This window comes from Aspergillus steynii (assembly GCF_002849105.1).
Source record: "Aspergillus steynii IBT 23096 chromosome Unknown P170scaffold_6, whole genome shotgun sequence".
NCBI lineage: Eukaryota > Fungi > Ascomycota > Eurotiomycetes > Eurotiales > Aspergillaceae > Aspergillus > Aspergillus steynii.
The window spans coordinates 1073276-1093821 of record NW_020194403.1 but is presented as its reverse complement, the minus strand read 5'-3'; the positions used below and the strand labels follow the sequence as shown (position 1 = coordinate 1093821).

At 52.8% G+C, this 20546-nt stretch overlaps 8 protein-coding genes across 8 annotated transcripts; 7 read left to right on the top strand and 1 right to left on the bottom strand.

Moving 5' to 3' along the window:
• Positions 1 to 1811: 1811 nt before the first annotated feature.
• P170DRAFT_448498 (uncharacterized protein) lies at positions 1812 to 4527 on the top strand (the record flags this gene model as incomplete). The annotated part of the gene is made up of 2 exons (XM_024850968.1): positions 1812 to 3931; positions 3993 to 4527. The coding sequence occupies 2 exons, from the start codon at positions 1812 to 1814 to the stop codon at positions 4525 to 4527; spliced, it is 2655 nt and encodes an 884-aa protein (XP_024702009.1).
• A 1090-nt stretch (positions 4528 to 5617) lies between these two features.
• P170DRAFT_466129 (60S ribosomal protein eL15) lies at positions 5618 to 6848 on the top strand (the record flags this gene model as incomplete). Its single annotated transcript, XM_024852389.1, has 4 exons — positions 5618 to 5704; positions 5968 to 6124; positions 6196 to 6422; positions 6485 to 6848. 4 exons carry the CDS (start codon positions 5618 to 5620, stop codon positions 6623 to 6625), a joined length of 612 nt encoding a protein of 203 aa, XP_024702008.1. The 3' UTR covers positions 6626 to 6848.
• Positions 6849 to 7079: 231 nt separating this feature from the next.
• Positions 7080 to 8066, top strand: P170DRAFT_219527 (uncharacterized protein). Its single transcript, XM_024842854.1, has one exon. The coding sequence runs from the start codon at positions 7174 to 7176 to the stop codon at positions 7726 to 7728; it is 555 nt and encodes a 184-aa protein (XP_024702007.1). The 5' UTR covers positions 7080 to 7173; the 3' UTR covers positions 7729 to 8066.
• P170DRAFT_477579 (uncharacterized protein) lies at positions 7760 to 11465 on the top strand (the record flags this gene model as incomplete). Its single annotated transcript, XM_024853485.1, has 3 exons — positions 7760 to 8309; positions 8373 to 10466; positions 10543 to 11465. The coding sequence occupies 3 exons, from the start codon at positions 7760 to 7762 to the stop codon at positions 11463 to 11465; spliced, it is 3567 nt and encodes a 1188-aa protein (XP_024702006.1).
• Positions 11466 to 12737: 1272 nt separating this feature from the next.
• Positions 12738 to 13812, top strand: P170DRAFT_438408 (NAD(P)-binding protein). The gene is made up of 4 exons (XM_024849596.1): positions 12738 to 12877; positions 12943 to 13088; positions 13147 to 13459; positions 13557 to 13812. Exons 1-4 carry the CDS (start codon positions 12841 to 12843, stop codon positions 13748 to 13750), a joined length of 690 nt encoding a protein of 229 aa, XP_024702005.1. The 5' UTR covers positions 12738 to 12840; the 3' UTR covers positions 13751 to 13812.
• Positions 13813 to 14003: 191 nt separating this feature from the next.
• Positions 14004 to 15210, top strand: P170DRAFT_457209 (uncharacterized protein). Its single transcript, XM_024851700.1, has 2 exons — positions 14004 to 14476; positions 14611 to 15210. Exons 1-2 carry the CDS (start codon positions 14076 to 14078, stop codon positions 15059 to 15061), a joined length of 852 nt encoding a protein of 283 aa, XP_024702004.1. The 5' UTR covers positions 14004 to 14075; the 3' UTR covers positions 15062 to 15210.
• Positions 15147 to 17139, bottom strand: P170DRAFT_219454 (RING-H2 finger protein). Its single transcript, XM_024842853.1, has 4 exons — positions 16878 to 17139; positions 16693 to 16769; positions 16065 to 16596; positions 15147 to 15987 (listed from the first exon to the last, which is right to left on the bottom strand). Exons 1-4 carry the CDS (start codon positions 16879 to 16881, stop codon positions 15248 to 15250), a joined length of 1353 nt encoding a protein of 450 aa, XP_024702003.1. The 5' UTR covers positions 16882 to 17139; the 3' UTR covers positions 15147 to 15247.
• A 641-nt stretch (positions 17140 to 17780) lies between these two features.
• Positions 17781 to 20462, top strand: P170DRAFT_511391 (histone acetyltransferase NGG1). Its single transcript, XM_024854888.1, has 2 exons — positions 17781 to 18539; positions 18604 to 20462. Exons 1-2 carry the CDS (start codon positions 18008 to 18010, stop codon positions 20058 to 20060), a joined length of 1989 nt encoding a protein of 662 aa, XP_024702002.1. The 5' UTR covers positions 17781 to 18007; the 3' UTR covers positions 20061 to 20462.
• Positions 20463 to 20546: the final 84 nt, after the last annotated feature.

Below are 20546 nucleotides of genomic sequence, written 5' to 3'. Positions count from 1 at the left end.
GGCGATCTGCTGCCCATAGTAACTGGAGCCAGTTCGCTTCGCAACGTCATCTATGGTCACGCTACCATCTCCGAATTCCGCGCTTCTGTGATATTCTCCTTTCGCTGCGACTCGAAATCCAGCCTTATCTTTGTTTCTTCTCTGAACAAATTTACACACCGGAATATAGTTCATTTCGAAAAAAAGAAAAAAACACAGGGAAAAAAAAAGAAAAGAAAAAAAGAAGATAAAACAACAGCAACAAAAAAAAGGCATTTTCTTGCTTCGGTGGAGGCCCGTTTTACTACGATCTGCCCGAACTCGCGACCATTTCGCAAAGCGCCTTCCTTGACGATCGCCTTACTTAGACTGGAAGCCTGGTCGCTTCTCTTAGGCGCCAAAAAAAAGAAAAAAAAAATCTTATCGCAGGAACCGTCACATTGTTCGAAAGATTGTTTTTTTCTTTTTCTTTTTTGTGTTTGGGTTTGGATAGATCATAAAAGTTCCGTTGTTACTAGACTGGTAAGTTTTGGAGATCATACGATAACAGGACGGGATCACTCATGCATGAGGGGTGCGCCGACAGACGCGATCACGAAATTCATTTGCACTTCTTATACCTTTCTGAGACTGTCGCAAATCCTCAAGTTATTGTATCGGTTCCTGGTTTGATCCGAAATTGTACTTTACAAGGTATGTGTGTGCTGTGTTCATGTGTCCTGTCCACCTTGCTTTGGTGAATAAAGCCCGCAACATTCCCTACAACCTCCCTGTGAATTTGTATCACCCTTTTTCATCAGCAATTGGCCTCTTGTCAAGTGGAAGGAACACCATATCGTCCGATATCCCAATGATTGGGGAGCAGCTATATACCTGGCGGCATCCAACATATGCTTCAGGCTCCCCGAGGCCCTTACCGGTTTCTTAGCTCCCTGATCACTGCAAACTCGGCAAATATTCACTTGTCAAGTCAATGAACCAGGAAGCGAAAGCTGCTCTCTGGTTATTATATGACATCATCTTGGATGTTGCGCATTTGGCATTTATAAATCCAGGCACCCCTGATTTTCAGTTCCTCCGCATCCCGCTATCGCCACCGGAAGCTTCCCGCTGTCTCCAGCCTTGCTATACACCCCACCGGTACATCCCGTGGCCTCGCACGACGTTATTCTCTGCCCCTCTTCTTTTATATTCTTTCATCACATCTAGCTCTTGCCCTTTTCTTTTCCCCTTTCTTCATCCTCACCACAAAGTTGATGCAGGCTGAGCTAACTGACCAATGGGACTTTCAGACCTCAAGCTCTCTGGAGATCACCTTTGCTGAACCCTGGGGATAGAGATCTTCGTCTGCTATTTGCTCATAGATTTCTCTTTCTTTTTAATTTCCCCCGCCTTTTAATTCGACTATCTTGCGTGGAGACTTCAACATTAAGGTAATCCGCCCCAATTCTATCACATAGCCGGGACGTGGATTAATATTGTCATTTTGAATGATAGCCGCCTCAACGCTGAAAGTCATTCCATAACTAAAATATTGCTCATTACTGCTTCAGAGTTTCACGCTAGCTGTCTCAGACCCCAGGTAAGCATTTCATAGTACCCCGCATTCACTTGCTTTAATTCTTTGTCCGCTTTCCTTTCTTTGTGTCGGTTCCCGGTTTAAAATCCCACCAACCACGCAGTTGGCGACACTCGGTTGTCCTCTGAAGTGCCATTGCATACTGACATCTTGAAAAGTATTCTTTATATCTATGAATCTGTGGCCGAAGCCTTGAAAACTCTCTCGAATCTCGGCTTTCGTCCAGGGACCGTTAATCTATCTACAAAACACCATGACTGCACCGCCCAGCAAAGCAATGCAGGCACCCAAGCCCGGTACCGCAACCCCATCTGGCAACGCGTCGGCGAGGCTGGAAAAGTCTCATCCCGGGGTTCGTCGCTCAACGCCTGATTCAGAGGCATTGGCGTCTTCCGATGACGACGGGGAGCATTCGCAACTTAATGCAGCAAATCCGGCCGTGCCTGCACCCAAACCTGCTCGCCGTACTTCGTGGCTCAACGAAGTTCCAACTAATCTTCCCCGCAAGGCGTCTCTCACCACCGCTAACCCACTATCCTCTGGGGGCTCGAATCCTACCAGCCCCGCCACTGACCAGTCTGGCTGGCCTTCAAACACCTCTCCTGGAATGAGTAGCTCGATTCATTGGAATCACGTCGGAAGCAGTTCGTTTCCATGGGGCACGGGCATTTGGAACACCGAATCTAGGAAAGAACCCCCTCCTCGCCTGTCCGAGATTGTTCCATCGCCCACGATGGCCAATCCAAACGCCTATTTCACCGATGAGCTATTGAGCCCCACGACTCGTACAACTTCGGGAGACTCGTCTATCCCATTCTCCATTCCTCTTCATCCCACACCCAAGACATATCGCTCGCAGTCATACTCGGTGGGCCAGATGGATCCCGAATACTTGAGTCTGATGGCCAACAAGGCCGCGTCGCCCTATTCCGGCACACGTCCTCGGAACGGCGGCCAATTTTCCGCGCTGCAGCATCGTTCCTCCCGGCCGAGCCTACTGGGAGAACTGGGCCACGATCCTGCTACGCTCGGCCGTGTGCGCGAAGACGACGACGACGATGCCGGAAGCCCCAGTGGCTCCGATGGCGGTCTAACTAACTATACCACGAGCCAGGCCCGCGCCATCGAGCAGCTTGCCAGAGAGAATGCCTATCTTCGACAGGCCGCCGGCCAATTAGACAGCGGTTTCAGGGATCGTGCCATGTCTTCGGCCTCGGCAACCAGTGGATATGCAGTTGGCGCTGGCATGCACAATGTGCATCGCATTCAGGGGAGTGTTCCCGAGGAGGGAGATCTGGCAATAGAAGACCTGGATGAGGTGGGCGACATCCCCGGATACAGTAACATCCACAGCAATACTCGAAGGAGATATTCCGAACATTCAGGCAATCTCGAAAAGCAGTTCCCGTCGATGAACTCCCTGGAAAACCGTGCTCTTGATAATTTCAGAAAAGCTCAATGGCAGACGTCTCTCGGATTCGGGAGCATGTCGGACATTCCCCAGAGCCGACGACACTCCTTCGCGGACATTCCTATCCGGCAACCCTCAATTTCCGGGGAATCTTCTAGGAACCAGCTTGGAGATCGGGAAGAAAACTATACGGGTATTGGCGAAGGCTCCCTGTCAAATGCCCAAGGCCAGAACCGTGAGTACCAGCGATTTCAAATGGCTCCTCGCTCCGAGGAACATGAATTGGAAGCCGAATATTTACGAGCTCGTCGATTTGCAGAATCCTATTTTGCTCGCGACCAGGCTCTTCGCGCCGCCGAAGGTGTGTCTGCGGTTCCGACGTCCCTTCACCCGGCCTACACGATGCCGAATGCCTACGGTCGCCACCAACCTGGCCTCATGCACCCTCACCAGAACCAGCTCTTGTATATCGTAACGTTCAAATGTCACCGCGCCGATGTGTTCTACATCCAAGAAGACACTGGCCTTCAAGTGAAGGTCGGGGACCTGGTCATCGTCGAAGCTGACCGTGGCACCGATCTGGGAACCATTCAGCATGCCAATATTACCATGCAGAAAGCCCGAGAACTGAAGCAACAGTACGCGGAAGAGCACTACAAGTGGCTCATGATGTTCTCTAGGCAGGGCCAGAACGGGGCGGCGAATGTCGTCAACACGCCCGGCGGCGTCTCCGGCTTGAGCAGTCGAAGCGCAATTGGTGGCATGGGTCCTCATGGACCGCATGGGGTGCAGGAGTCTACCGCTGATATCAAGCCCAAATTGATCAAGAGACTTGCGCAAAACCATGAAATTATGACCCTGCGCGACAAAGAGGGCAACGAAGCGAAGGCCAAGCGAGTCTGCAATCAAAAGGTTGCTGAACATCGACTCAATATGGAAATCCTTGATGCCGAATTTCAAATGTGCGTTCATCTCACTCAGGTTCAATACAGGCCGTGATTGCATACTAACATTCGTTTACAGGGACTGGAAGAAGCTGACTTTCTATTACTTTGCGGATTCGTATATCAATTTCAACACGCTCGTGACCGATCTTTTCAAAATCTACAAAACTCGAATTTGGATGTCGGCTATCAACCCGGCATCATTTGTCACTCCCCCGTCTGCCGGGCTGCAGTCTCCCAATCGCCTTGGATACGGTCAGGACGTCCCGACCGACCGTTCCCATCAGCAGGAAAGTAGGGCTTTTGGCCCCACTCGGGATGGTGTGAATGCCGGCCGAGATGCCATTCCTAATCCGTTGGGATTGCTGCGCACTGCCTATCCAGAATCGTACCAGCCTTTTACCCAGGGCCCGCGACCGCCTGAAGCTGGTCTCGGTGGACTTGGTTCTGTTGACCCATTCTCGACGTATGCCCCGAACGCCTACACCGGCGTTGAACCGGGCTATGCCGACTATGCTTCCAGCTCTGGCACAAGCAATGGCCCTGGTCGTGCCCATGGTGCTCCGGGCGAATGGATGGGTCGTTTCCAGGGCCTGTCACTCAGTGGTTCTTAAGATATTGATTCTACCTTATTGCCAAACCCTCGTCCTCTTCTGTGGGCAGTCGTGCTGAAATTCCTCGCTCTTCCCTTGTTGAATCGACAATGACAAAGACCATCTCAAAGTCAACAAATATCTTGTATTTGATTCTCTCGACTCTTCTACAAGAGATCCCCCCCTTTCTTCTTTTTACTTCTCTCTTTATATCTTATTATCCCTTTCCCCTCTTTCTGTTGTTAATTCATTTTTTTCCTACCCTCTTGTCTTTTTTTCTCTTTTTCTTGTTATGGGCCGGTTTTAAAGAAATTAGAAAATGCGTGCAACGGATCAACCCATTTCATGGTCTGTCGTTAGTGCTGATACCTAATAGACTTTCAGCTTCACGAACTGATGGTTTAGCCATTTGAGCTTGTTTTTGCACAATGATTTTATATTTTATGTTTATCTTGCTTTCATTTGAGCAGAGCTCCGACTCTACCTTCCGATCTCTCATTGACTTGATGTACTATGTTGTATTCGTGCCTTTCCATGCTTTTTTTCTTTTTTTCCTGCGCAAGGTTTCGTAACGGACATAGGAGGGAAGAATCCACGCTTTTACAGTTAGATGAGAATAAATTGGACGCTTTCGAATGAGAGACACTAATGTTTAAGCAAGAGGTTCTGGGATTCTGTAGAATTCTGTAGAGCGTATACGGCAGGCAGTAGGGAGACAAGGCCTTCGAAATTTGCCCATTTCTCTAAGGGCAGTGGATGCCTTGTGGCCTTACCCGGCTCAATCGGCTGATTACATAAGGCGAAGAGATTTGAGGCGGACACCTGAGGCAGAAAGTGCTGAATAAGGACGGCGGAGCCGCTGATTGGGGGAGCGGCTGAGCTCGCCTAATCTGCTAGCGTCCCACACACAACCTCCGTTGAAGAGATCTCTCTCTCCGAACTTCTCAGTTGCGACAACGACGACAATCGACGACCTGCCACGCCGACAAGGTACGTTGCCTCCGTTATTCGGTTTGATTCTGGAAATCGAGGTTGCATGTTCAATCGCCATCTCCGGGATTAATTGAGCGAGTTCGATCTTTCGAGACTAACATTTTAATCGCTATTCCAGATGGGTGCCCTCAAGTACGTGGAAGAGATCCAGAAGAAGAAGCAGTCCGACGTGATTCGCTTCCTGCTGCGTGTCCGTTGCTGGGAGGTGAGAATTCCCCAACCCCAAATTTCGATCCTTTAAAACATCCCGCCGGATGTTGCTCGTGTGCTATGCCATAGGAATACCTACCCGTTTCCGAGGGGTGTTGCAGCACGGCTCCGAGAAAAGAAGAACTACGAAACTTTTTTTTCGCCGGCGGATGAAAATGGATTGTGGCACAATACAGAGACCTTCTGGGTTTCGCCTCATTGGGCTCCGTGTGTCTTGCTATACACTCGTTGAACTTTGCTGAGAGTGCATCAATATAGCTCCGTCAACTGAACGCTATCCACCGTGCTTCGCGTCCTTCTCGCCCCGACAAGGCTCGTCGTCTCGGCTACAAGGCCAAGCAGGGATATGTCGTCTACCGTATCCGTGTGAGACGTGGTGGCCGCAAGAGACCCGTGCCCAAGGGTGCCACCTACGGTATGAAAAACCTTTCACCAGTCGATTTTGGTCGAAGAGCAGCGAAAACTAACGGGTATGGACTTTTATAGGCAAGCCCACCAACATGGGTGTCAACCAGCTTAAGTACCAGCGTGCTCTCCGTGCCACCGCCGAGGAGCGTGTCGGTCGCCGCTGCGCCAACCTGCGTGTCCTGAACTCCTACTGGATCAACCAGGACTCCACCTACAAGTACTTCGAGGTTATCCTCGTCGACCCCCAGCACAAGGCCATCCGCCGTGATGCCCGCATCAACTGGATCGCCAAGCCCGTCCACAAGGTACGTGATTTGAATCGCTGGATGTTGGAGACGGCAGGACTGACGTGGATTTCCCTGAACAGCACCGTGAGGCTCGTGGTCTTACCGCCACTGGCAAGAAGTCCCGTGGTATCAACAAGGGCCACCGCTACAACAACACCAAGGCTGGTCGCCGCCACACCTGGAAGCGCCAGAACACCCAGAGCTACTGGAGATACCGTTAAGTGTAGATGGGTGGCTAAGGGAGATTGTGTGTCGTGGAAAAAATGGTTTCATGTGGACGTGTTTATTTCGTGTCTCATTCGTTTCTATGGCCATGTCAATGAAATGCTTGGGTGCGAGCATAATGAAACAGATCTTCTGGATCGGATGTTAACAAAATTTTTTTCTCTTGGGTTCAACTTTTATTATTCCCCCTCAACGAAGTATGACGACTGTTTTCTCGGTTTTAGAGTAATCCATCCCACCCGTAGACGTCTGACCTCTTGTAGACCTAAAGCAGTTTGTCGGGGCTTTTGGCTGGATGGCGTTACATTTTGTGCACGGCGTCAAGGCCGGGAATGGTCTAGTGAGCCGCATGAGCGAAACAGGGGGTCAAGCGCCGTCGAGCAGGAGATTTGACGCTCCATTGAAAGTGGGTTCCAGAAGAACCAGTTACCAGTGTCACCCTGGAGGGTCCAGGATTTAGAATAAAAATAGCAACCGCATCGTAATTGACTTCCTTTCGTACTGATCGTCCGATAGGGCCCTGACAGGCAGCCTCAGGCATCCCATGGTGTCTTCCATCGCGCTTGCCGTCAGCTTGTCCAGCACTTCTCTCTCCTCTCTCGTCCTCTCTCTCTCCTTTTTTCCCTCGCTCGCCCGCTGTCTTTCCCTGGACTTCAACCTCCTCCCCACCACGATTCTCGATCCCCGGTTCCTGCGGTTGCATCCGGCTCGTTCCCTCCAGTTCACGTTACATCTTTCGCATCTGGGGCCCCTTAGTCATCTCGACCTTACTCATCCGGTAGCAGTTCCTGTGCCTGGTTGGGAACTCGCTCGTTCTCCCCGTGGATCGTTTCTATTATTTAGTCTAGTCGGCGCTCTTGACCCTCAAACCGTTGGTGTCCTGATTTTAGTTCGTTTCGGCAGGATCCGGTCCCCATCGACTTACTGGTTGCTGCCTGTGGAAAAACCACCAAAAGGGGTGCTTGATTCTCCCCCTCCGTTCCATCCCTCCCTCATTCTTGAACTGCCAACTGCTCTATTTCCCGAGCCCGTGCTTGCACACCACCCCTGTGGCGTTCTAGAGACCGAGATCGTGGCGTGGGGTTTCCACCAACGTTGAGTTCGACCTTGCGACAGACAAATGCGCCCATATGCCGTCGCGGGCTCCACGTAATCCGCCGTATCCTCCCACGTCGAGCTCGCCCGCCGCTCCCCCACATGCGAACCTGGTCCCCTCGTCGATCGAGAGGAGTGCTCCCCGTCTGATTCCCCAAAATGCGACCGGCTTGCCATCCATGAACGCGAATCCAGCTACGTCGCCGCCGCATCGCCACGGCCATTCTCGCTCCATCAGTCATCCGTTTCCTTCTCCCTTCGCCGGCGCGGGCAAGAGGCGGAACCGATCCATCCCGAAGCAGGACTTTCTGGACTCGGACGATGATGATGACGATGTCACTTACCTGCCCGACCCTCTTTCGTCCAGCCCGCGCAAGGGCCCGCCGCGCCCGGTGCCAGGCGAGGACATGACGACGGGGAAGTGCATGACCTGTAATTGTACGATGCGGTGGCCGCGCAACCTCAAGATCTTTCGCTGTACCGAATGTCTTACGGTCAACGATCTCGAGCCGTATAGGGAATCGAATGACTCCAGCGGTCGTGGAAAGGATGGGAAGCCGCCTGCGCCGGCGATTCCTCGGAAAGGTGATTGCGCCCCGGCTTTGTCTCTTGCAGTCTCGCTCTAACCCGTGCTCTTCTTTCGCTCAGCTATCTCGCTTTCCGTCGAACGAACAAGGTCCATGGCCGATGGATGCATCTCGGGATATCTCAAGAAACTTTTGGAAACACCCGGTCCGCGAGCGATTCCCATAAAGAGCCCGCCGGACAGACCCTTCGTTGGACAGGATGGACTCTTGTCACTATCGCCAAAGCAAACGTCCGGGTACTTGTCAGACCCCCGCGGCGTCGATCCTCGTGGCCGAAGTTCTTCTGCCTCTGGTCGACCTAGAAATATGGATGGAACGAATGGAAGCACAAACCCCGTAAAACCCAGCGGACAGTCTGGTCCGTTGCATGCGGAGAGTCGGGATACTCAGACGAGACCTCGAGATATACCCAGAGGCGATCGGCCAGCAAGGGAACCCGGGCGACCTTTTCCTCCTGAGAGCAAAGACTCGATGAGCCGCCCTTACATATTCAGGGCACTTGAGGAATATATAATATCTTCTTTCAAAGGGTGCGATTGCCTTAATAATTCGTTTACAACCTCCCAACAGCCCTTGCAGACCACCAATGACAACAGCCCTTCCAAGAAAAAACCGGAAGCAACAGCGACACCGAGCCACGCGCACCCGGTATTTGAGCCAGATGCGAAAACTCTTCTTCTCGGCGATTTGGCCGAGAACTCTTCTTGGTGGATGCACGATGGTGAAGGGATTGACACCTCCAGCCACGCCCATCCTAAAGAGAAACCCTCTAGTTCATCCCGAGCGGTGAGTTCTAGGAGTCCACGCATCAACTGGGCTGAACTGGCACAATGGTACCACTCGATAGTGACGGCAGGCTCGTCATGGGTCGAGAAATGGTCAGAGATGCAGCCTAGCGATATAGAGGGGGATGAAGACCTGGTGAGGCGGGAACTATGGAATGCCGTCGACTTGAGCATAGTGGAAAGAGAGATCGTTGAATCCCGGTTACATCTGCATCGCACACTTCTCAAGGCGACTGAGAATCTTCTGAAACGGCCTCGACGGCCGATCAAAAAGCCGGAGGAAGTCCGATTTTTGCTGATACTAATGGCAAACCCATTGCTATACCCGTCCAGCTCGTCGATGGCTCTTTACACCACAGCCACCCCGGCCCCTCGGACCGACAGAAGACCCTCCCATCCCATGGATGCGGGTCAGAGACTCGCTCCGCCGGCTGCAAAGCCCGCTTCATCCAGGCATCGAAACGGGGGACCGGGCCATCACTCCGGCATTGTAAAACGGATACTCGGACAGCTGGCCAACTTGTCAAACGATTGCCATCACTATCTGGTGTCCTGGTTTTCTCGATTCTCGCCAGCGCAGTTTGAAAAGACGGTCGATCTCGTCGGTAGTTTTGTTACCTATCGCCTGACTCGTCAACATGGACGGAAGCGCAGCGAAACGGCCCAAAATGAAGACAACAGCCTGATCCCCAGCTTCTCTAGCGCGGCCGGAAATACGCCAGCCGAGCTACATGCTGCGATCAACGGGAGAAGTCCCAACAAGCAGAATAATGACAAGCGAGATAAACCCGTTGTTTACAGCGACGATTGGCAGCTGCGAGCCGCCGCTCGGGTGATGTCTCTACTATTCACGGCCAACAATGCCAACGTTTCGCGAAAAGCGGATGCAAGCGAGGTGGCAGGCTCGACTACTAAATACCAACCGCAGCGGCGAGGGCACATGGTCCCAATTAGCACATTCTACAACACTCTACTCGATTATTCCAACCTCGTGGCCGACTTTGAGGCCTGGGAGTCGAAAACGGCGAAATTTTCCTTTTGCCAGTACCCCTTCTTCCTCAGTATCTGGGCCAAGATTCACGTTCTGGAGCATGATGCTCGTCGACAGATGGAGGTCAAGGCCCGCGAAGCATTCTTCAACAGCATATTGAGTCGGAAAGCCATCAGTCAGTACCTTGTTCTGAAGGTGCGACGGGATTGTCTGGTAGAAGACAGCCTTCGAGGAGTCAGTGAGGTCGTCGGGTCGAGCCAGGAAGAAATTAAGAAGGGTCTACGGATCGAATTTGTCGGAGAGGAGGGCGTTGATGCTGGAGGCCTTCGCAAAGAGTGGTTCCTGCTCTTGGTCCGGGAGGTCTTCGACCCACACCACGGTAAGCTCATACCCACAGAATCGTTTTTAATGCGTACTTTCGCTGCGATGCATTGGCTCATCCTCCTGCCCGTTAGGACTTTTCATCTATGACGAAGACTCTCAGTACTGCTATTTCAACCCGTACTGCTTCGAGTCGTCGGAGCAGTTCTTCTTGGTCGGCGTTTTACTAGGGCTGGCCATCTACAACTCGACCATTTTGGACATTGCCCTCCCACCCTTTGCCTTCAAAAAGCTCCTGGCCGCGGCGCCTCCGACCGGGACCGCACCGCAACTGTTGACGGCACGCTCGCCATTCAAGTGCGGCCTAGACGACCTGGCGGAATACCGACCGACGCTGGCCAAGGGTCTCCGGGCCTTGCTGGACTTTGAAGGGGACGTTGCCGACACATTCTGCTACGATTTTGTGGCGCATGTGGATCGGTACGGAGAGGTGGTATCGGTGCCTCTTTGCGCGGGAGGGGAGACACGACCGGTGACAAACGCCAATCGGCGGGAGTTCGTGGACCTGTACGTTCATTATCTCCTGGACACGGCCGTCACGCGGCAATACGAACCCTTCAAGCGCGGGTTCTTCACGGTGTGTGGCGGCAACGCGCTGTCGCTCTTCCGGCCCGAGGAGATCGAGCTGCTGGTGCGTGGCTCGGACGAAGCGTTGGACGTGGCCTCGCTGCGGGCGGTGGCCACGTATGACAGCTGGTCGCACCCCCGGCCGGAGACTGTGCCGGCCGTCCGGTGGTTTTGGGACTTCTTTGAGCACACGCAGCCCGCAGCACAGCGTAAGATCCTGTCGTTCATCACGGGAAGTGACCGGATCCCCGCCATGGGGGCGACGAGTCTCTCGATCCGGCTGATGTGTCTCGGCGATGATTCGTCGCGATATCCGACAGCACGCACTTGTTTCAACATGCTGGGACTTTACCGATACGGATCGCGCGAGCGATTGGAGCGGATGCTGTGGGAGGCGGTGTTGAACAGCGAGGGATTTGGCTTGAAGTAAAGTAAGCACAGCAGGGGGACCGGGAGTTCCCTGGGAGCCATGCAGCGGTGAGCGCGGCATTTGGAGGGGCAAACAGCCAATCCGCCTGTATCTTATCCTGTAGGTAGAATTAGTCAATATCCTTTTCTCTCCGCTCCGTTGCCGTCCTTTCCCAGATTCCACGGTGTCTGGAGCTCTGGATCGTACTAGAAGGTACCAAACCGCAAGTGGGGCAGTCGTACGATGACACCTGCTTCCAAGTGACCAACTGACAGGATCGCTGGCCAGACACCGAAGCAGATTGGACGACGCCTGGCCTTCTCCAGACGTCAACGAGCCCCACGGCGCTAGTGCCCCATCGGGACTGGATGATTCTATACCAAGGAGCCCATCCAGTCTTGATTGGAAGCACCCCGAATCGCCGCCGATGGAATGCCTAGGTAGGGGGAACCTTTCCCCTCTCTTTAACTTTGGCCCTGTTTCTTTTGTTTCCCTTCCCCCCGCGCCGTCGGTGAGAAGAGAGGGGTGATGGAGGGGTGGGAATCAGGAGGCAGGGATACATAAATAGAGGCGTTTCTCGGCTGGTTGTCGTCCGGTTTTCTTTTCTCTCTTTCTTTTGTCTTTCTTTTTTTATCTTTGCTTTTCCTCGTGTTTGATTACGTACCTTGGTCTTTACCTATTTTATCGGTCTATTGTTAGTATTCGTTATTCATCATGGGTTCGATTCTGCCTCAGTCGATGAAAGCGCTTCGGTAGGTGGTTAACTGGCTTGGTTGGCTTACTGAGCTGTTTTGGTTGTGTTGTTTTGGATGTGGATTCAGCTGGGTATCGAGAGACGTATGCTGATCTGAGAGAATTTATTCTGGTCTAGGTATAACGAGCCGTTGAAGCATGGGATCGTGGAGGTTCCGTTGCCTGAGCTTCGCGATAATGATGTCTTGGTATGTGATATTCCTCGCTGGCTGGGGATTCTGGATGATACTAATGCCACCTCTGGTGTTAGGTCAAGGTCAAGGCGTGCGGTGTCTGCGGCACCGATTTGCATATCCATGAGGGCGAGTTCATTGCGAAGGTATGCAGACCCTGTTTTGTCTTGTGCTTTGTGTGGCTTGTTTGGACGTGGCTGATGGGTTTTTTTGATGGATAGTTTCCTTTGGTTCCCGGTATGTCAGGCCATTATTCTTTGTGCTCTGGCCTTAAGAACAAACGATGCTGATGGGAAATGCCCACAGGCCATGAAACCGTTGGCGTAGTCGCCGCCGTCGGCCCCAAGGTCAAAGGCTTCGAGATTGGCGAGCGCGTCGTGGCTGATAACTCCGAGTTGTGCGGAGAGTGCTTCTATTGTCGTCGCGGGGAGGAGCTGTTCTGTGAACACTTTGAGGCTCATGGTGTAACCATGAACGGCGGATTTGCCGAGTACTGCGCCTATCCTGGTAAGTGCTCCTAAGCGGTCGTTTGGTTCGTCGAAGATGAGAGTCAAGTGTTGACTGGAGTATAGCCGGTCGTGTGTTCAAGATCAAAAACCTCTCCGACGTCGATGCCACGCTTCTGGAGCCTGCCTCGTGTGCTGCCCACGGTTTGGATAAGATTGCTCCCAAGATGGGTTCCTCGGTGTTGCTGTTCGGCGCTGGACCGACGGGTTTGGTAAGCTCAGACCTTTTCGACCAGGGTGATCTTCTAGTAGACTAACAAAGTCATTAAGATCCTCGCACAACTCCTCCGTCTAAACGGCGGCTGCCGCGTTGTAGTCTGTGCCCCCGAAGGTCTGAAACTGGACCTGGCCAAGTCTCTGGACGCCGGCGACGAATACATCGCTCTGTCTCGGAAGGACCCGAGCGCACAGTTCGAGCAGCTCAAGAAGGATAACCCGTACGGCTTCGATATCGTGGTCGAGGCGACCGGCAGCGTGAAGATCCTCGAGGACTCGATCAACTATGTTCGTCGGGGAGGCAAGCTCGTTGTTTACGGCGTTTACTCCAACAAGGACCGTGTGTCTTGGCCCCCGAGCAAGATCTGTAAGTCATCCGCTGTTGATTCCGGTGTTTTCTGCTTGTGTTTCTGCTTGTTCGCTCCTAGTATGTGATTGCCTTGCTGACGATGTGAATGACATAGTCGGCGACGAGATCAACATCCTGGGCAGTTTCTCGGAGACGTACAAGTTCCCCGCTGCCATTGACTACCTGGACTCGGGTAAGGTTAAAGTCAAGGGCATCGTGAACAAGGTGTACAACATCCACCAGTGGGAGGAATGTCTGGAAGCGATGAAGAACAAGACGGCGATCAAGGCGGCGATTACCTTCGATTAATTGGTTTGCTTTGGAATACGAGATGAAAGAATGGATATATATACACACCCATACTATATAGGAACATGAATCTGATAAGATAGGACTGAAGAAGACTGTATTCTGAATTAAAATGGAATTGAGTGAGATGAACAAGAGAGAAAGAGAGGAGGACAAACGAAGAGGACCTTGGGAGAATGCGATGGCCTTATGTCATCGGCAATACTTCAAGTTAATTTTCTAGCCGTCCGATAAGATAACATAACCATCTCGACTCCAACCTCCACCACATCCTCCTCTCCATTCTTCTCTTTCCCCCTCCCCAAACATCCCCCAACAAAACAAAATGGTCAAACCCCTAACCTTCAAAGGCGACAAGCCCAAAAAGCGCAAAAACCGCGACCCCTCCACCACCACCAGCGACGGCGTCCCCGCGAAACGCGCCCACACCGACGACTCCAACCCCAACGCCTCAGCCATCACCACGACAGACGACGCCCCCGACGACCAGACCTGGGTGAACGCAGACACGTCGTCGGACATCGCCGGCCCCGTGATCCTCGTCCTGGCCTCGGACCCACCGACCTGTATCGCCAGCGACGCTAACGGCAAGGCGTTCGCCAGCGAGCTCGAGAACACGATCGATGGGGACCCGGGGACCGCGGAGCCGCATGACGTGCGACAGGTGTGGGTTGCGATGAGGGTCGCGGGGACCGAGGCGTTCGGGTTCAAGGGACATCATGGGAAGTGAGTTTTCGCTGTTCTATTCGATCAGTTCCGTCTTCGGGGTCATGCTCTGTGGAGATACCATCCCTGCGCGAGCATGAACAAACAAAGAAAAAGAGAGAGCAAGGCTAATATGGTATGGCTTGGTGATTTAGATTTCTCGGCTGCGACAACTACGGCATTCCCAGCGCGACGGCGTCCGCGATCTCGCACCGCGAATCCTTCCTCGTGATCCCCGGCGAAGTGCCCGGGACGTTTGCGCTGCAGACGGGCGGCGGGGACAAGGAGAACTTCATCTCCGTGAAGGAGGTGACGTCGAGCAAGAATGCGAGTGGGAAGGGGTGGGAGGTGCGTGGGGATGCGGAGCAGATCTCGTTCGAGACGACGGTGCGGATCCGCATGCAGGCGCGCTTTAAGCCGAAGATTAAGGCGACGAAGGAGACCAAGGCGCGGGAGAAGGTGAGTCGGAAGGAGTTGGAGGAGGCGGTGGGGAGGAGGTTGGATGATGACGAGGTGAAGAGGTTGAAGAGGGCGAGGCGGGAGGGGAATTTCCACGAGGAGATTTTGGATGTCAGGGTGAAGGGGAAACATGATAAGTTTGCTTGATTTGGTTTCATTTTGATTTTTGGGATAGTGGTTTTTGGATATCTGGGTATCTATTTGCTTTGCTTATATTATTTTGAAAGAGGGGAGCGGATTGGACATATGTATTATATTATGTATACCAGAGATTATATTCCATCATACAAGGGGGTATCTATCAATCATTCAAACATTAGTAACTGCCAAGCACTATCGAGTTGTCCTTCGAAGCATATAATCTAGATGGACCATGCGATTCGTCACGGGCACTGGATAGCTTCCTGGCGGAACAACGTTCTTTTTGCACAACGGGCAAAGACTGCTATTCTGATCCAGAGACGTGTCAATGCACTCGACGTGGAAGATGTGCCCGCATGGGAGCTCGCGCACGATGGCCACGTTGGGCACGAAGTCGTCCAGGCAGATTGCGCAGGTTGTTTGAGAGTGACTGAGTCGGTTCCGAAAAAAGGGCGCGGTGGTTGGTGTTTGGCGTTCGCTGCTAGCTGATATATCATCTCTTTGATTTGGGCATACCTCCTGTTCTTCGGCCTCCTTCCCCCCTTTCTGAATGTCTCCGACAGCCTCATCTGTTCGTATCTGTGTTTCGCTTTCTGTATGTGACTCCTCGGGTTCCTCTTCCACTTTATCCAGTGGCTGCATGGAGATCCCGTCGCCCGATCTCGATTCGACGTCACGGTCGCTGAGAGCTTCCAGATCTGGGTACGCATACACTGGGAACGTATCCAAAATCTCCTGGGATACTTTCACTTGGTGAAGGCCCAGGTGCTCGATATCCGCCTCCCCCGCTTCAATTCGACGCTGTAAACTTTCGCGTCGTCGCTTCTGCACGATCTGGTAGCAGAGAAGTAGTATGACGCTGAGGACCAGTACCGTCCCTACAATCGCGAGGATGAATCCCCAGAGACTGGGCATTTTCTTTCCACCTTTATCTGCAACCAGTCGGAAACCAACCATTAGTATTGCTTAAGCTGACAGAGTGTTCGCAAGGTGGGGAATAATAACCCACCTATATTAATGAGGGCAAATAAACGCGTCTCGCCTTGCCCTTCCTGCAAGAACTCTGTAGAATCATTATGCGAACGGTTCGGATTCCCCGAATACCACGATAGTTGGCGCATGATGGTCGCACCCGCCGGGCCAGGGATCGCATAGACCGGGTACTTATTGCGCCTCTTCCATTCCCGGTCTCGCAACGACCATACCGAACTATCTTCCGCCGGTGGTTTGGTATCGTTACTAGAGGGTATGAAAAAGACCAGTGCATTGGTTCCGACGCGCCGAGAGGAATCCAGGAAGGACTGCGTACAGTCGGCGCTTATCCATGGCGCCAGCCCAACGGTGCGGTAGCCGAACGTTTTCACGTCCTCGAAGCGAGTGACATTTGCGGGAACATATTGAGCCGTGGCATTGGTGCATGGGTCGCTATCATCGAGACCAGGAACAAAAAATAAACCTTTAATGGGACCTTTGTCGGGTGCATTTTGGGTTGACAGCGTCTGGACCGTGCCGTCAAGAGCCAGGCGGAATGTCGCGCTATCCTGCAAGATACAATCTTATCAGTATTTTCTTCTCATTTCCTTCCCCATATTTAAGCACCGGCCTTTCTCCACGTGTCGGAAAAGAACCCAACGTACATTGACCAACGGTGTGTTATTAGTCGCTACTTCTGGGCCTGTAAAGAGCGAGGCCGCCGTCGTGAGCGATGCGGCAGCTAGGATGGAAGTCATCAGTCCATTGACCTGGATGGTGATAGACAGATAGTCGTTGATCTGCACCGTCCAACGGCGAGAACACGACATGCCAGGAGGATCAATCATACCCATAACCAGCAGGACATCAAATCAAGTATTTGCTTTCCATAAAAATTGCGAAACTCTAAAGCGGCTCAAATCAGATCGAATCCAATTGCATGAAGCATCCTGCATGGAACTGGAGCGGTCAGACGTAGGATGCGACAAGAGAAGGCGGTTAGATCGGGGGAGGGATGTGAGGGTAAATCAATAGTTCGAGCAAGAATGCTGACAGGTCTCGAAGGTTTCACTTTCACTGCCAAAGGAGAGTCAAAGGCATGATTAGCTGCATGCTATTGAGACCTTCCTGTTCCCGTTGACCCGGTTTTCCTTGCATGGAAATTTGCCTGATGACCGCCCTGCAAATGGTTTATTTTTTCAAATTTTCTCTTTTCGTCCTTGTTCGCCCCTTCGCAGATTCTCGCCAGTCGACCGCAGATTGCCGTTTGCGGAAGGATTGGAATGACGTTTGCAGACTGGATCCTACATGGTGCTGTAGCAAAGGCCATGGCCAGGGAAAAACCAGAAACAGACAGAGTGGTTGGTGGATGAATGCATTAAATTCCAAGATTGCTATGCAGCTATTATGCGCTGAGAGGGCGACTATAGTCCATATTCATTGCCAATCAAGTCGAGGCAGAGTAGTCAGCACGCAGGACTCGGTGCAATTGAAGGCGTAGCATAGTTTCACGGCGCAACCAGCCGTCCCATGGGTAAATGGAGCAGATTGGCGATGGACAAGGGTCCTAAACTCCGCAACTGGCCGAGGATTGGACGGGGATGTTTGATGCTGGCGAGGAAGAGGAAAAGAACGCTTACCCAATCGGGCAACGGCGTCAATTCTCCAGATCACGTGCTCTCCATGTGACGTGCGTCAGGTGATTTGGCAGCGACCTCGCGATTCCCCGGATTCGAAGGCAACAAGCAGGCGCGTCCACGTCCTCGTGTGTACCAGTCTTAACCAGCCAGCTCCAGTGTCTCCTGTCGCCTTCGCCCGACCTGCAAGCTGGTCCATGCCCTTTACAGATCAGTTGCGAGCGTGAACATCATGGGAAATTGAAACCCGACCGCTTGAACCAACCCGACGTACCCTTTGTAATCCGAGAACCGCCCCGCACACCTCTCCTACTACAGATTACGACGAATTCACCTGGAAGAAATGCCATCTGCGAACAAAGGCAAGGGGAAAGGGCGTGATGTCCGCCCGTCGCGAAGTCGCAACACCACCCCCAACTCCAGCTTCAGTGCCGGCCCTACCGCTCCGGTTTCCAGCTATCTCGATAATGACGCCTCGAAGCTGCTTATCCCCCAGACCATCCAATATTCCGAGATCCTAGATCGCATGGGTGGAGTGGGCCCTATCCCCGATTCCAGATCTCTCGAATCTTTGAAAGAACATCTGGAGACACTCGGTCAACTAGCGGAAGCCCGTGGTGATGCCTGCAATGCGGGGATCCGGGAGCTGTCGCAGAAGCGAAAGGAGGTGGTGGACGATGCCGAATCATTCGACGCCGATCGCCCCAAAATGAAGCGAGAGGCTGATGAGGAAGAAGAAGAACCAAAGGTGTCGAAAGGAGGGAAGCTGAAGAAACGGAAGGAGCGCGGGAGCAGTTCGAAGGAGGATCGTCCGCTCAACCACGGCGCTCACGAGGTGTCGCGGCAGGACGGTGTGGAGCCGAAAGTGGAAGGTGGTGAGTAGCTGCAAGCTTCCTGTGGTGACGCTCAATCTGTAGACAAGACCTAACGGATCCCCAGCTGCATCTCCGTCATCGAAGAAGTCGAAGAACGCCTCCGAGGGCTCGCCCCTATCTCCTCCCTCCCAGAGATCCCCTCGACAGAATACTGCTACCGCCGAACAACCCGAAACAGCCGACTCGCCCATGTCGGACGACAGCTCCGATTCGCATCAACCAGAGCCTGCGCCCGCAGTAACCCAAGTCCAGGTGTTCGGGCCCAACCCGTTGAAATTCGATGACCCGACGATTTACAACATTCGCGATGTTACGCCGGACATGACGGATGAGGACAAGAAAGAAATCTACTGCGTCAATCGTTTCCCTCGGAGTGATCTGGGGCATATGATGGCAGGCATTCCGCCTGATAAGGATTTCAGCAATGCCAAGCCTACGAATCAAGTCAGCGCCAACACGTTCCTCGCTTATATTGACGCCTATGTGCGCCCGTTGACGGAGGAGGATATTGCCTTCTTGAAAGAGAAGGGCGACCGTGCGACGCCTTTCGTCATGCCCCGACGCGGGAAGAAGCATTACAGTGACATCTGGGCCGAAGAAGACGGGATGATGAGCCTCGATCAAACCAACGGAGATCGCGAGCGTCTTCCTCTAAATCAAGGCCGGGGCAACATCGACCAAGTGACGGATGAAACCGTGGAGACGGACAAAGTTTCTGTCGGACCTTTGGTTAGCCGACTTTACTCATTGCTCCGCTACGAACATCGCGCTCCTGATGAAACCCCCGCTACTAGTGGACAGGCCAACGGCGAGATGCCCACGACCAACGGCAGCTTCAATGATTCCATGGACCTCGATCACCCCCCTGCCGGAGGGGAGTCTGAAACTAAACCCCAGCCTTCCGCGACCTCGTTCCCGGACGCTTCGCCGAGCGGCTTCAAAGTGCCCGCCGCCAAATTGGACCACGCCCAATTAGACGAACGCCTCAAGGCTGAACTTCGCCATGTTGGTTTTCTAGGTGCAGAAGACAACCCCGACTACGATGCCCACTACGACGACGACATCGCGCAGCGCCTGCGTCTCCTTCAGAGCGAACTGAAGAAGCAAATGATCATCAACAGCGCGCGCAAAACCCGGCTGCTCGAAGTCGCCCGCGAACGCATGGCCTACCAGGAGTACATGACCATCCACGATGACCTCGACTCCCAGGTCCAGCAGGCCTACTTGAAACGCACCCGAACCCTCGGCAAAAGCAAAAAGGGCTCCCAAGCCAAGCACCGCCCCGGCGGCGCCGGCGGCGGCAGCCATGTCGCCAGTGCGGCGGGTGTCGGTCGTCCTGCTATCGGAGACGTTGCACGAACCCTCATGGACCGTCGTAGGCGCTGGGTTGACTGCATCGGACCGGTGTTTGGAGACTGCAAAACCTCCGTGCCGACCGGTACCGAGACCGTCTTCGACCCTCTGATCATGGCCGAGTACGAGAAAGGGGAGCTGGAAGGGTGGGATGAGGAACAGGAGTGATCTTTTCCCTCTCTTTCTGCATCTCCTTCCTATCATGACCCCTCTGTTCAATCTCTTTATTTTCGTGTACAGTTGGACTTGGCGTTTCGCTTTTCATATCCTTATATAACTCTGAATGATGAACGATATGGCTTGAAAGGGATGGATGGGTACGAGCATGGCTGATTGTTAAGTCATAGATTTTCTTCGGTGTCATTGTGGAGTTGGATGGTTTGATTTTCTGTGTTTCTTTTGTGTGATGTGATAAAGGGGGCGTTCGGAGGGTTTCCCTAACATTTTAATGGTTTTTTCCTCTTCTTTTCCTTGCTTCAGGCAGAGCTACCTACTGGGAGCCTTCGATGAGTGGGTAATATTGATGTCAATGTTCACCTTGTACAGCAAGTTATCAGAATTCACGTTCTCTGCGTATAAGATATCCAAAAAATGCACTCTTTAATTTCTATACTTATCATGGGTATCAAAAACAACAAGAACAGAAAAACGTCA